The following is a 14,593-nucleotide window of genomic DNA, read 5'->3' as shown; positions in this document are numbered from 1 at the left end:
TTACCTTGTTATATCAGTAGGTTAGGTATATGCCGGTACATTACCTTGTTATAAGTGAAGGTTAGGTATATGCTGGTACATTACCTTGTTATATCAGTAGGTTAGGTATATGCCGGTACATTACTTTGTTATAAGTGAAGGTTAGGTATACATATGCTAGTGTGTTACTATGCCGGTAGGTGATCTTACTATAATGGTATGTTACTATGCCGGTAGGTGATCTTACTATAATGGTATGTTACAATGCTGGTAGGTGATCTTACTATGCTGGTATGTTACTATGCTGGTTGGTTACTATGCTGGTGTGGCACTATGCTGGTGTGTTACTATGCTGGTTGGTTACTATGCTGGTATGTTACTATGCTGGTATGTTACTATGCTGGTATGTTACTATGCTGGTATGTTACTCTGCTGGTTGGTTATGTCACTATGCTGGTATGTTACTATGCTGGTATGTTACTCTGCTGGTTGGTTACTATTCTGGTATGGTACTATGCTGGTGTGTTACTATGCTGGTTGGTTACTATGCTGGTATGTTACTATGCTGGTATGTTACAATGCTGGTATGTTACTATGCTGGTATGTCACTATGCTGGTATGTTACTCTGCTGGTATGTTACTATGCTGGTATGTTACTCTGCTGGTTGGTTACTATGCTGGTGTGGTACTATGCTGGTGTGTTACTATGCTGGTTGGTTACTATGCTGGTATGTTACTATGCTGGTATGTTACAATGCTGGTATGTTACTATGCTGGTATGTCACTATGCTGGTATGTCACTATGCTGGTATGTTACAATGCTGGTATGTTACTATGCTGGTATGTTACTATGCATGTATGTTACTCTGCTGGTTGGTTACTATGCTGGTGTGGTACTATGCTGGTGTGTTACTATGCTGGTTGGTTACTATGCTGGTATGTTACTATGCTGGTATGTTACAATGTTGGTATGTTACTATGCTGGTTGGTTACTATGCTGGTATGTTACTATGCTGGTATGTTACTATGCTGGTATGTCACTATGCTGGTATGTTACTATGCTGGTATGTTACTATGCTGGTATGTTACTATGCTGGTTGGTTACTATGCTGGAATGTTACTATGCTGGTATGTTACTATGCTGGTATGTTACTATGCTGGTATGTTACTATGCTGGTATGTTACTATGCTGGTTGGTTACTATGCTGGTATGTTACTATGCTGGTTGGTTACTATGCTGGTTGGTTACTATGCTGGTTTGTTACTATGCTGGAATGTTACTATGCTGGTATGTTACTATGCTGGTATGTTACTATGCTGGTATGTTAATATGCTGGTATGTTACCTTGTTATATCAGTAGGTTAGGTATATGCTGGTACATTACCTTGTTATATCAGTAGGTTAGGTATATGCCGGTACATTACCTTGTTATATCAGTAGGTTAGGTATATGCTGGTACATTACCTTGTTATATCAGTAGGTTAGGTATATGCTGGTACGTTACCTTGTTATATCAGTAGGTTAGGTATATCCTGGTACATTACCGTGTTATATCAGTAGGTATATGCTGGTACATTACCTTGTTATATCAGTAGGTTAGGTATATGCCGGTACATTACCTTGTTATAAGTGAAGGTTAGGTATATGCTGGTACATTACCTTGTTATATCAGTAGGTTAGGTATATGCCGGTACATTACTTTGTTATAAGTGAAGGTTAGGTATACATATGCTAGTGTGTTACTATGCCGGTAGGTGATCTTACTATAATGGTATGTTACTATGCCGGTAGGTGATCTTACTATAATGGTATGTTACAATGCTGGTAGGTGATCTTACTATGCTGGTATGTTACTATGCTGGTTGGTTACTATGCTGGTGTGGCACTATGCTGGTGTGTTACTATGCTGGTTGGTTACTATGCTGGTATGTTACTATGCTGGTATGTTACTATGCTGGTATGTTACTATGCTGGTATGTTACTCTGCTGGTTGGTTATGTCACTATGCTGGTATGTTACTATGCTGGTATGTTACTCTGCTGGTTGGTTACTATTCTGGTATGGTACTATGCTGGTGTGTTACTATGCTGGTTGGTTACTATGCTGGTATGTTACTATGCTGGTATGTTACAATGCTGGTATGTTACTATGCTGGTATGTCACTATGCTGGTATGTTACTCTGCTGGTATGTTACTATGCTGGTATGTTACTCTGCTGGTTGGTTACTATGCTGGTGTGGTACTATGCTGGTATGTTACTATGCTGGTTGGTTACTATGCTCTGATGTCACTATGCTGGTATGTTACTCTGCTGGTATGTTACTATGCTGGTTGGTTACTATGCTGGTATGTTACTATGCTGGTTGGTTACTATGCTGGTTGGTTACTATGCTGGTTTGTTACTATGCTGGAATGTTACTATGCTGGTATGTTACTATGCTGGTATGTTACTATGCTGGTATGTTAATATGCTGGTATGTTACCTTGTTATATCAGTAGGTTAGGTATATGCTGGTACATTACCTTGTTATATCAGTAGGTTAGGTATATGCCGGTACATTACCTTGTTATATCAGTAGGTTAGGTATATGCTGGTACATTACCTTGTTATATCAGTAGGTTAGGTATATGCTGGTACGTTACCTTGTTATATCAGTAGGTTAGGTATATCCTGGTACATTACCGTGTTATATCAGTAGGTATATGCTGGTACATTACCTTGTTATATCAGTAGGTTAGGTATATGCCGGTACATTACCTTGTTATAAGTGAAGGTTAGGTATATGCTGGTACATTACCTTGTTATATCAGTAGGTTAGGTATATGCCGGTACATTACTTTGTTATAAGTGAAGGTTAGGTATACATATGCTAGTGTGTTACTATGCCGGTAGGTGATCTTACTATAATGGTATGTTACTATGCCGGTAGGTGATCTTACTATAATGGTATGTTACAATGCTGGTAGGTGATCTTACTATGCTGGTATGTTACTATGCTGGTTGGTTACTATGCTGGTGTGGCACTATGCTGGTGTGTTACTATGCTGGTTGGTTACTATGCTGGTATGTTACTATGCTGGTATGTTACTATGCTGGTATGTTACTATGCTGGTATGTTACTCTGCTGGTTGGTTATGTCACTATGCTGGTATGTTACTATGCTGGTATGTTACTCTGCTGGTTGGTTACTATTCTGGTATGGTACTATGCTGGTGTGTTACTATGCTGGTTGGTTACTATGCTGGTATGTTACTATGCTGGTATGTTACAATGCTGGTATGTTACTATGCTGGTATGTCACTATGCTGGTATGTTACTCTGCTGGTATGTTACTATGCTGGTATGTTACTCTGCTGGTTGGTTACTATGCTGGTGTGGTACTATGCTGGTGTGTTACTATGCTGGTTGGTTACTATGCTGGTATGTTACTATGCTGGTATGTTACAATGTTGGTATGTTACTATGCTGGTTGGTTACTATGCTCTGATGTCACTATGCTGGTATGTTACTCTGCTGGTTGGTTACTATGCGGGTTGGTTACTATGCTGGTATGTTACTATGCTGGTATGTTACTATGCTGGTGTGTTACTATGCTGGTTTGTTACTATGCTGGTATGTTACTATGCTGGTGTGTTACTATGCCGGTGTGTTACTATGCTGTTTGGTTACTATGCTGGTTGGTTACTATGCTGGTTGCTTACTTAGCTGGTTGGTTACTATGCTGGTGTGTTACTATGCTGGTGTGTTATTATGCTGGAATGTAACTATGCTGGTATGTTACTATGCTGGAATGTTACTATGCTGGTATTTTACTATGCTGGTTGGTTACTATGCTGGTATGTTACTATGCTGGTTGGTTACTATGCTGGTTGCTTACCTAGCTGGTTGGTTACTATGCTGGTGTGTTACTATGCTGGTGTGTTATTATGCTGGAATGTAACTATGCTGGTATGTTACTATGCTGGTATGTTACTATGCTGATGTTTTACTATGCTGGTTGGTTACTATGCTGGTATGTTACTATGCTGGAATGTAACTATGCTGGTTGGTTACTATGCTGGTATGTTACTATGCTGGTTGGTTACTATGCTGGTATGTTACTATGCTGGTTGGTTACTATGCTGGTATGTTACAATGCTGGTATGTTACTATACTGGTTGGTTACTATGCTGGTTGGTTACTATGCTGGTATGTTACTATGCTGGTATGTTACTATGCTGGTTGGTTACTATGCTGGTATGTTACAATGCTGGTATGTTACTATGCTGGTTGGTTACTATGCTGGTATGTTACTATGCTGGTATGTTACTATGCTGGTGTGTTACTATGCTGGTGTGTCACTATGCTTGTATGTTACTCTGCTGGTTGGTTATGTTACTATGCTGGCATGTTACTATGCTGGTATGTTACTATGCTGGTATGTTACTATGCTGGTGTAATGGCTGTCAAAATAGTTCTCCTCCTCAGACGAGGAGGAGCATGGATCGGACCAAGATGCGGATTGGTAATTGTACATGTTTAATGTAAATAACAAGAAAACACTACAAACTACAAAACAACAAACGTGACATACCTCAAAACAGTCCTGTGTGGTCCAAACACTGACACAGGAAACAAACACCCACAAAAGCCTACTGCCTATGGCTACCTTAAATATGGCTCCCAATCAGAGACAAATGAATGACAGCTGTCTCTGATTGAGACCCAATCTAGGCAGCCATAGACATAACTAGACAACCTAACAAACACTATCCCATACACATACAACACCCATAGACTAACCAAACACACACAACATACAATGCCCACCCCAACTCACGCCCTGACCAACTAAACATAATCAAAATAACATAAAAATAGGTCAGGAACGTGACAGCTGGTTGGTTACTATGCTGGTTGGTTACTATTCTGGTATGCTACTATGCTGGTATGTTACTATGCTTGTTGTTTACTATGCTGGTTGGTTACTATGCTGGTATGTTACTATGTTGGTGTGTTATTCTGCTGGTATGTTAATATGCTGGTGTGTTACTATGCTGGTGTGTTACTATGCTGTAATGTAACTATGTTGGTATGTTACTATACTGGTTGGTGTGTTACTATACTGCCATGTTACTATGCTGGTTGGTTACTATGCTGGTATGTTACTATTCTGGTGTGTTACTATGTTGGTATGCTACTATGCTGGAATGTAACTATGCTGGTATGTTACTATGCTGGTTGGTTACTATTCTGGTATGTTACTATGCTGGTATGTTACTATGCTTGTTGGTTACTATGCTGGAATGTAACTATGCTGGTATGTTACTATGCTGGTTGGTTACTATTCTGGTATGTTACTATGCTGGTATGTTACTATGCTTGTTGGTTACTATGCTGGAATGTAACTATGCTGGTATGTTACTATGCTGGTTGGTTACTATTCTGGTATGTTACTATGCTGGTATGTTACTATGCTGGTTGGTTACGTTAGTATTAACTAATAAAATGCTTTATTTGACCAGCTTGTCCCATTGAGGTCAACATACCTATTTTTCAAGGAAGACCTGGTCACAATACACAGTGCTGTGTTTCGCTGTTTCCACACACAGAGAGAGATGTTGTGGTCCACCTAATGCAGCATCCTTTCTGACTGGATGGGGTTCCCAAATTGGAACGATGGGTTTTCTAGTTTCTGCGTTGTGCCTGTCCTCAGACCTAAGTCCCCTGCTACCTAGTGAAGTCAGGTCCCTTCTCAACGAGCAACAGCCCCCCCCCCACACCACTCTATCTTTAGCCCGGGCCCAAACCAAAAACAAGTTTACAAACATTAATTGACTCTGGCCGTAGCCTGTATGTTAACCTTATTCATCTTGGCCAGTCTATAGGTTCAGTGTACACGCAGGGCTTTCTGTGGAGAACTAAAGCTTCTTTATGGTGACTGGCTGAAGAGAAACCACAGCCGGATGACCACGACTGCTACACTGCATTCTTTCACTGGGCCTAGATCTGCTCATGGAGCTGCACCACAGGGCCTAGGCCTGCTCATGGAGCTGCACCACAGGGCCTAGGCCTGCTCACAGAGCTACACCAGTCCTGCACACAGAGCTTTGGTCTGGGAGAATCAGAGCTGCACCACAGGGTCTAGTCCTGCTCATGGAGCTGCACCAAATGGCCTAGGCCTATTCATGGAGCTTCACCACAGGGTCTAGTCCTACTCACAGAGCTGCGCCACAGAGCCTAGTACTGTTATTCTTGAACCAGAGCTTGAATAACTGGAGCTCCATTGATTTGATGGCTTTGTGGCAGTTTCCACCAGTATGTTTTCTGGCTAAATGATAAATGTGTGTCTTTGTTTTCCCTTCAGGTCGATCAGGGCGGTGACCTCTTCAGAAAACACTGTGATAGTCGCTGTAGTAAAAAGGTATGTTTCCCTCCTCTCTTCATGTCCTGATAGTCTCCATATATATACCAGTCACTATGATCATAGTCTCCATCTATATACCAGTCACTATGATCATAGTCTCCATCTATATACCAGTCACTATGATCATAGTCTCATCTATATACCAGTCACTATGATCATAGTCTCATCTATATACCAGTCACTATGATCATAGTCTCATCTATATACCAGTCACTATGATCATAGTCTCATCTATATACCAGTCACTATTATCATAGTCTCATCTATATACCAGTCACTATGTCCTGATAGTCTCCATCTATATACCAGTCACTATGATCATAGTCTCATCTATATACCAGTCACTATGATCATAGTCTCATCTATATACCAGTCACTATGATCATAGTCTCATCTATATACCAGTCACTATGATCATAGTCTCATCTATATATCAGTCACTATGATCATAGTCTCCATCTATATACCAGTCAGTATGATCATAGTTTCCATCTATATACCAGTCACTATGAGTGTAGTCTCCATCTATATACCAGTCACTATGATCATAGTCTCCATCTATATACCAGTCACTATGATCATAGTCTCCATCTATATACCAGTCAGTATGATCATAGTCTCCATCTATATACCAGTCACTATGATCATAGTCTCCATCTATATACCAGTCACTATGATCATAGTCTCCATCTATATACCAGTCACTATGATCATAGTCTCATCTATATACCAGTCACTATGATCATAGTCTCATCTCTATACCAGTCACTATGATCATAGTCTCCATCTATATACCAGTCACTATGATCATAGTCTCATCTATATACCAGTCACTATGATCATAGTCTCATCTATATACCAGGCACTATGATCATAGTCTCCATCTATATACCAGTCACTATGATCATAGTCTCCATCTATATACCAGTCACTATGATCATAGTCTCATCTATATACCAGTCACTATGATCATAGTCTCATCTATATACCAGTCACTATGATCATAGTCTCATCTATATACCAGTCACTATGATCATAGTCTCATCTATATACCAGTCACTATGATCATAGTCTCATCTATATACCAGTCACTATGATCATAGTCTCATCTATATACCAGTCACTATGAGTGTAGTCTCCATCTATATACCAGTCACTATGATCATAGTCTCCATCTATATACCAGTCACTATGATCATAGTCTCCATCTATATACCAGTCACTATGATCATAGTCTCATCTATATACCAGTCACTATGATCATAGTCTCATCTATATACCAGTCACTATGATCATAGTCTCATCTATATACCAGTCACTATGAGTGTAGTCTCCATCTATATACCAGTCACTATGAGTGTAGTCTCCATCTATATACCAGTCACTATGATCATAGTCTCCATCTATATACCAGTCACTGTGATCATAGTCTCATCTATATACCAGTCACTATGATCATAGTCTCATCTATATACCAGTCACTGTGATCATAGTCTCATCTATATACCAGTCACTATGATCATAGTCTCATCTATATACCAGTCACTATGATCATAGTCTCCATCTATATACCAGTCACTATGATCATAGTCTCATCTATATACCAGTCACTATGATCATAGTCTCATCTATATACCAGTCACTATTGATGCAGTACAGAGAGTTTTGTTGATACATTTTTATCTGAATGGTTTAGTTTATCTTTTTGGTTTTTGCTGTTGTAGGCCGGACAGGGAGGAGGCCTCGGTGATGCCCCTTATCAATGCTGGCTTTAACAGGGTGAGTGAAACACACACACACACACACACACACACACACCAACACACACACACAGTCATCCCGCCACCCCCAACACCCCCCCCCCCCCACCGCTCACACAGTTATCCCCACGCCACACACAGTCACCCCCCCCCTCCCCCAACACACACAGTCAACCCCCCCACCCCCAACACACACAGTCACCCCCCCCCACCCCCAACACACACAGTCACCCCCCCCCACCCCCAACACACACAGTCACCCCCCCTCCCCCAACACACACAGTCAAACCCCCCACCCCCAACACACACAGTCACCCCCCCCCCCCCACCTCCCCCAACACACACAGTCCCCCCCGGCCCCCCGCCACACACACACACGCTCACGTCTGCTGTACACACCTAAATCTGTCTGTATCTTTCTCCAGTTCCCACTAGCAGCTAATGGCTGAGTAAACACTCCATCCAGGTCGCAGCTAACATTCATCAAGATAGCAAGGGTTGCGTCCCAAATGGCATACTATTCCCTATGCTCCCCTGGTCATAAGTAGTGCACTACATAGGGAATAGGCTGCTATTCCCTATGCTCCCCTGGTCATAAGTAGTGCACTACATAGGGAATAGGCTGTCATTTGGGACGCAGGCCTGCTGCAGGGTACTTTGTGTTCTGTATTCTCTCAGACCTGATGGTGAATACGTTGGACTACTCATGAGAAGGACCTAAAGACAAATATGACAAGTGCCCTGCAGCGACGTCTGAGGGGTTTTGAGTGTGTCACTAATGACCTAGCTAAGGAATTACAGTACACTATGTCACTGACGTGGCAGAAAGTGGTTGGCAGTATGTCATTATGACGTCTTCTCAACTACATGGTGCCCGCTTGGAGGAAATGTCTTTGTTTAACATCAAAACACCTACTCTAAAACACCGTGTCTACTGTACATTAAGGAGGTGGTAGAAGTCACGCCTAACCACTGATACTGGGTCAGATTATTCTCAGCCACCCAATAATGGCTATAGTTAGGATTGGAGGTATGGTAATCTGACCCGAGATCTGTGGTTAAGATTTAAGGGTCACCTAACGATGAAACGTGTGTAAATAAACAAAGAAACATAATCCCATGTTCAAGGTTTGGTGATCCCTGTTGAACCGTGTAACCCCTGACCTTTGATCCTAGTAGAGATACACTGTGTGTGTCCCAAATGCCTGGTCTATAGTAGTGCACTATATAGGGAATAGGGCCCTGGTCTATAGTAGTACCACTATATAGGGAATAGGGCTCTGGTCTATAGTAGTACCACTATATAGGGAATAGGGCCCTGGTCTATAGTAGTACCACTATATAGGGAATAGGGCTCTGGTCTATAGTAGTACCACTATATAGGGCTCTGGTCTATAGTAGTACCACTATACAGGGCCCTGGTCTATAGTAGTGCACTATGAAGGGACTAGGGCCCTGGTCTATAGTAGTGCACTATGAAGGGACTAGCGTGACATTTTTGAAGCAGCTTGTATTAACCCCTGACCTTTGACACAGCACCCTATTCCCTATGGGCCCTGGTCAAAAAGTAGTGCACTATTGGGATGCAGTTAAACACTGTGTTTAACCTGTGACCTCTAACTCTATAGAGATATGTGGAGAACGCTAACATGATGGCCTGTTACAATGAGCTGCTGCAGCTGGAGCATGGAGACGTTCTGGCACAGTTCAAACTGAGGTGAGACACACACACACACACACACACACACACACACACACAATCACACACACACACACACACACACACACACACACACACACACACACACACACACACACACACACACACACACACACACACACACACACACACAATCACACACACACACACAATCACACACACACATACACACACACACACACACACACACACACAATCACATACACATACACACACACACACACACAATCACACACACACACACACACACACACACACACACACACACACACACACACACACACACACACACACACACACACACACACACACACACACACACAATCACACACACACACACACACACACACACACACACACAATCACATACACATACACACACACACACACACAATCACACACACACACACACACACACACACACACACACACACACACACACACACAATCACACACACACACACAATCACACACACACACACAATCACACACACACATACACACACACACACACACACACACACACACACAATCACATACACACACACACACACACACACACACACACACACACACACACACACACACACACACACACACACACACACACACACACACACACACACACACACACACACACCAGGTATAACCAGGTCATAGAGAAGACACATATCCATAGCTGCTTTGTGTGATGTATTGTTGTCTCTACCTTCTTCCCCTTTGTGCTGTTGTCTGTTAGCCCAGTAATGTTTGTACCATGTTTTGTGCTGCTGCCATGTTGTGTTGCTACCATGTTGTTGTTATGTTGTGTTGCTACCATGCTGTGTTGTCATGTGTTGCTCTCTTGCTACGTTGTTGTCTTAGGTCTCTCTTTATGTAGTGTTGTGTTGTCTCTCTTGTTGTGATGTGTGTTTTGTCATATATTTATATTGTATTTATTTTTAATCCCAGGACCTCGTCCCCGCAGGAGGCCTTTTGCCTTTTGGTAGGCCGTCATTGTAAATAAGTATTTGTTCTTAACTGACTTGCCTAGTTAAATAAAGGTTAAATAAAGGTTAAATATAAATAAATAAATCCACTCAATGCTGCCCCCAAATCCTGTAATAATGGTGGAGTGATTAAAAATGAGAGATTAAACAAGTAGAATGATGTTTCTACAGCTATGTACTGTACACATATCTAAATGTAGCTCCTGTTCTACATTCAGAGGTGCATTTCAACTATCTCCCTCCCTCCCTATCTCTCTTCCCTCCCTCCCTATCTCTCTTCCCTCCCTCCCTATCTCTCCCTCCCTCCCTATCTCTCTTCCCTCCCTCCCTATCTCTCCCTCCCTCCCTATCTCTCCCTCCCTCTTGCCCTCTCCCTACTCTCCCTCTCTCGCGCTCTCTCGCTCCCCCTCCCTCCCTCTCGCCCTCTCTCTCTCTCCCTCCTTCTCCCTCCTCCCCCTCTCCATCCCTGCTCTCCCTCCCCCTCCCTCCCTCTCGCCCTCTCTCTCTCTCCTTCCTTCTCCCTCCTCCCCCTCTCCATCCCTGCTCTCCCTCCCCCTCCCTCCCTCTCGCCCTCTCTCTCGCTCCTTCCTTCTCCCTCCTCCCCCTCTCCATCCCTGCTCTCCCTCCCCCTCCCTCTCTTTCCTAGGGCGTGTAATGCTATCTTCACAGCATTGGAGCAGAGTCAGGAGGCCGTAGAGATCACCAATGAGGATCAAGTCATTCAGGTGGGTTTTCATTAGTTTCCATTAGTTTTACTAAATGTCTGTCTGTCTGTCTGTCTGTCTGTCTGTCTGTCTGTCTGTCTGTCTGTCTGTCTGTCTGTCTGTCTGTGATGCTGTTGTGAAGAGCTATGATAGCTAAGCTAACGTCACAGGACTGTGTGTAATGCTAGTGTTGTTGTTTGACTCGCAGACAATCTCTAATGATGCCTGATTCTCAGTATGACGATGTATCTCCCCCTCTCTCCCCGTCTCCCTCTCTCCCCGTCTCCGTCTCCCTTTCCCCGTCTCCCTCTCCTCCTCTCCCCCCTGTCTCCCTCTCCTCCTCTCTCCCCGTCCCCCCCGTCTCCCTCTCCCCCCGTCTCCCTCTCCTCCTCTCTCCCCGTCTCCCTCTCCCCCCTCTCCCCCGTCTCCCTCTCCTCCTCTCTCCCCATCTCCCTCTCCCCCCGTCTCCCCCCGTCTCCCTCTCCTCCTCTCTCCCCGTCCCCCCCGTCTCCCCCTCCCCCCGTCTCCCTCTCCTCCTCTCTCCCCGTCCCCCCTCTCCCCCCGTCTCCCTCTCCCCCCGTCTCCCTCTCCTCCTCTCTCCCCGTCTCTCTCCTCCTCTCTCCCCGTCTCCCTCTCCCCCCGTCTCCCCCTCCCCCCGTCTCCCCCGTCTCCCTCTCCTCCTCTCTCCCCGTCTCCCTCTCCCCCCGTCTCCCCCCGTCTCCCTCTCCCCCCATCTCCCCCCGTCTCCCTCTCCCCCCATCTCCCCCCGTCTCCCTCTCCTCCTCTCTCCCCGTCTCCCTCTCTCCCCGTCCCCCCGTCTCCCCCTCCCCCCGTCTCCCCCCGTCTCTCCCGTCTCCCTCTCCTCCTCTCTCCCCGTCCCCCCCGTCTCCCCCTCCCCCCGTCTCTCCCGTCTCCCTCTCCTCCTCTCTCCCCATCCCCCTCTCCCCCGTCTCCCTCTCCTCCTCTCTCCCCGTCCACCCCGTCTCCCTCTCCCCCTGTCTCCCCGTCCCCCCCGTCTCCCTCTCTCCCCGTCCCCCCCGTCTCCCTCTCCCCCCGTCTCCCTCTCCCCCCGTCTCCCCCCGTCTCCCTCTCCTCCTCTCTCCCCGTCTCTCTCCTCCTCTCTCCCCGTCTCCCTCTCCCCCCGTCTCCCCCTCCCCCCGTCTCCCCCGTCTCCCTCTCCTCCTCTCTCCCCGTCTCCCTCTCCCCCCGTCTCCCCCCGTCTCCCTCTCCTCCTCTCTCCCCGTCCCCCCCGTCTCCCCCTCCCCCCGTCTCTCCCGTCTCCCTCTCCTCCTCTCTCCCCGTCCCCCTCTCCCCCGTCTCCCTCTCCTCCTCTCTCCCCGTCCACCCCGTCTCCCTCTCCCCCTGTCTCCCCGTCCCCCCCGTCTCCCTCTCTCCCCGTCCCCCCCGTCTCCCTCTCCCCCTGTCTCCCTCTCCCCGTCTCCCTCTCTCCCCGTCTCCCCCTCTCTCCCGTCTCCCTCTCCCCCTCTCTCCCCGTCTCCCTCTCTCTCCCTGTCTCCCCCTCTCTCCCCGTCTCTCTCTCCCCCTCTCTCCCCGTCTCCCCCGTCTCCCTCTCCCCGTCTCCCCCGTCTCCCTCTCCCCCTCTCTCCGTCTCCCCCTCTCTCCCCGTCTCTCCCCCTCTCTCCCCCGTCTCCCTCCTCTACAGTATGTGAACCCTGCCTACGAGAGCATCATGGGTTACCAGCAAGGTGAACTAATAGGGAAGGACATAATAGAAGTGCCTAAAAGTGAAAAGAATAAGCCTGATCTCCTTGAAACCATAAACTCCTGCATACGGAAAGGAAAGGTGAGTGTGTATCTGTTTATTTACAGGCCTATAACAGCACTGTGATATCAGGTGTATGTTGACCCCTCCCTCAGCTCGGCCAGAAAGCCTTTTTCATGCAGTGAGATGAGACACTGGATGCTGGCTGGGTTTGTGGTGTGAGTACAGAGACAGAAGAAGGTCATAGGCAGACAGAGGAACAGTAGGAAACTGCCTTTTGAACCTCAGACACACCACACCAGGGGTGTCTCACATGAAACAACCTGACCGGACGCCATTTTGTTTCTCTCCTGCCCCATAAAGCGTGTGGTTATTATTTGATATGCCTCAGGATGACCCCGGTGTTTGGGGGGATCGTCTCCAGAACTCTGGATTTACTTCTTCATTATATTATATTATAGACTCCAGCCTTTTGTTTATTGGTCCTGGGTGGTTCAGTGGGTAAGAGCGGGACGCCAGTAACGTCAATGTTGTTGGTTCAAGTCCCCTGAGGATCACATAAGGCTGCAAAGGGAAGGTTATATTACTGGAAAGTTTACCAGTAAACTAGCAGAATTTTCAAGGATTTTATGTAATCTATCACAAGACATCTAGTGGCCCTTTGGGGTACTTCAGATTATCACAGGTTATCTTTGGCCCTCTGTGTGAATTTATCACATGTAAAATAAATGACATAATTAAATAAGATGGTTTTAAAATATATATATTTTTAAATAGAATGACAAAGCTGTAAAACATTATTCTAAATTTCCTTTATTTATTTTTACACACTTTTATTTATTTGTCTATTTGACACCATGTGTTGGTGTCAAACTGGTGGCAGTTGAGAAGAAAAGTCAATAGTTGGACGAGTTTCAGAGTTAATTTAAAATAAAACCATTGTTGATGATTTTTTTTTTCTTCCAGTAATTAGACTATTTTCTGTTGAACCATATGGTCAATCAGCTAGAAAGTCATGGACAATATAGACACAGATATAAAGAGTTATATTATACACTAATAAATTGTTTAAAATTATTCAAGTATAAATTACCAAAGTTACGAAAGGTTGCCATATATTTTCTGTTAATTACAGAAATTTCGGGAAGATTCCGGTAACTTTGGTAAATTTACCGGTAGCTTTTCTACCCTGGAACACATATCTAAAATGTATGCACTCCCTGCACTGTGGCTCTGATGAGAGTCTGTTAAGTAGTATATTATTATATGAAGTGAATTGTCTCTCTCTCCTGCCTTCATAATTCATCGTT

At 45.0% G+C, this 14,593-nt stretch overlaps 2 protein-coding genes across 2 annotated transcripts in view; one reads left to right on the top strand and one right to left on the bottom strand.

The window, feature by feature from the left end:
• LOC129834906 (high affinity cAMP-specific and IBMX-insensitive 3',5'-cyclic phosphodiesterase 8B-like) overlaps positions 1-13,422 on the top strand; it is a 43,022-nt gene extending 29,600 nt beyond the window's left edge. Inside the window, exons 3-7 of the mRNA XM_055900277.1 lie at positions 6,328-6,384; positions 8,112-8,166; positions 9,776-9,864; positions 11,503-11,581; positions 13,224-13,422. Of these exons, the coding sequence (XP_055756252.1) occupies positions 6,328-6,384; positions 8,112-8,166; positions 9,776-9,864; positions 11,503-11,581; positions 13,224-13,409 (466 nt within the window). The 3' untranslated portion in view covers positions 13,410-13,422. The remainder of the gene's footprint in view (positions 1-6,327; positions 6,385-8,111; positions 8,167-9,775; positions 9,865-11,502; positions 11,582-13,223) is intronic.
• Positions 1-14,593, bottom strand: part of LOC129834907 (histidine decarboxylase-like) — a 151,735-nt gene that overhangs the window by 107,763 nt on the left and 29,379 nt on the right. The window lies entirely within an intron of this gene.

The sequence above is a fragment of the Salvelinus fontinalis genome, chromosome 35 (genome assembly GCF_029448725.1).
Source record: "Salvelinus fontinalis isolate EN_2023a chromosome 35, ASM2944872v1, whole genome shotgun sequence".
Taxonomy (NCBI): Eukaryota; Metazoa; Chordata; class Actinopteri; order Salmoniformes; family Salmonidae; genus Salvelinus; species Salvelinus fontinalis.
This window is presented reverse-complemented; position numbering and strand designations above follow the sequence as displayed.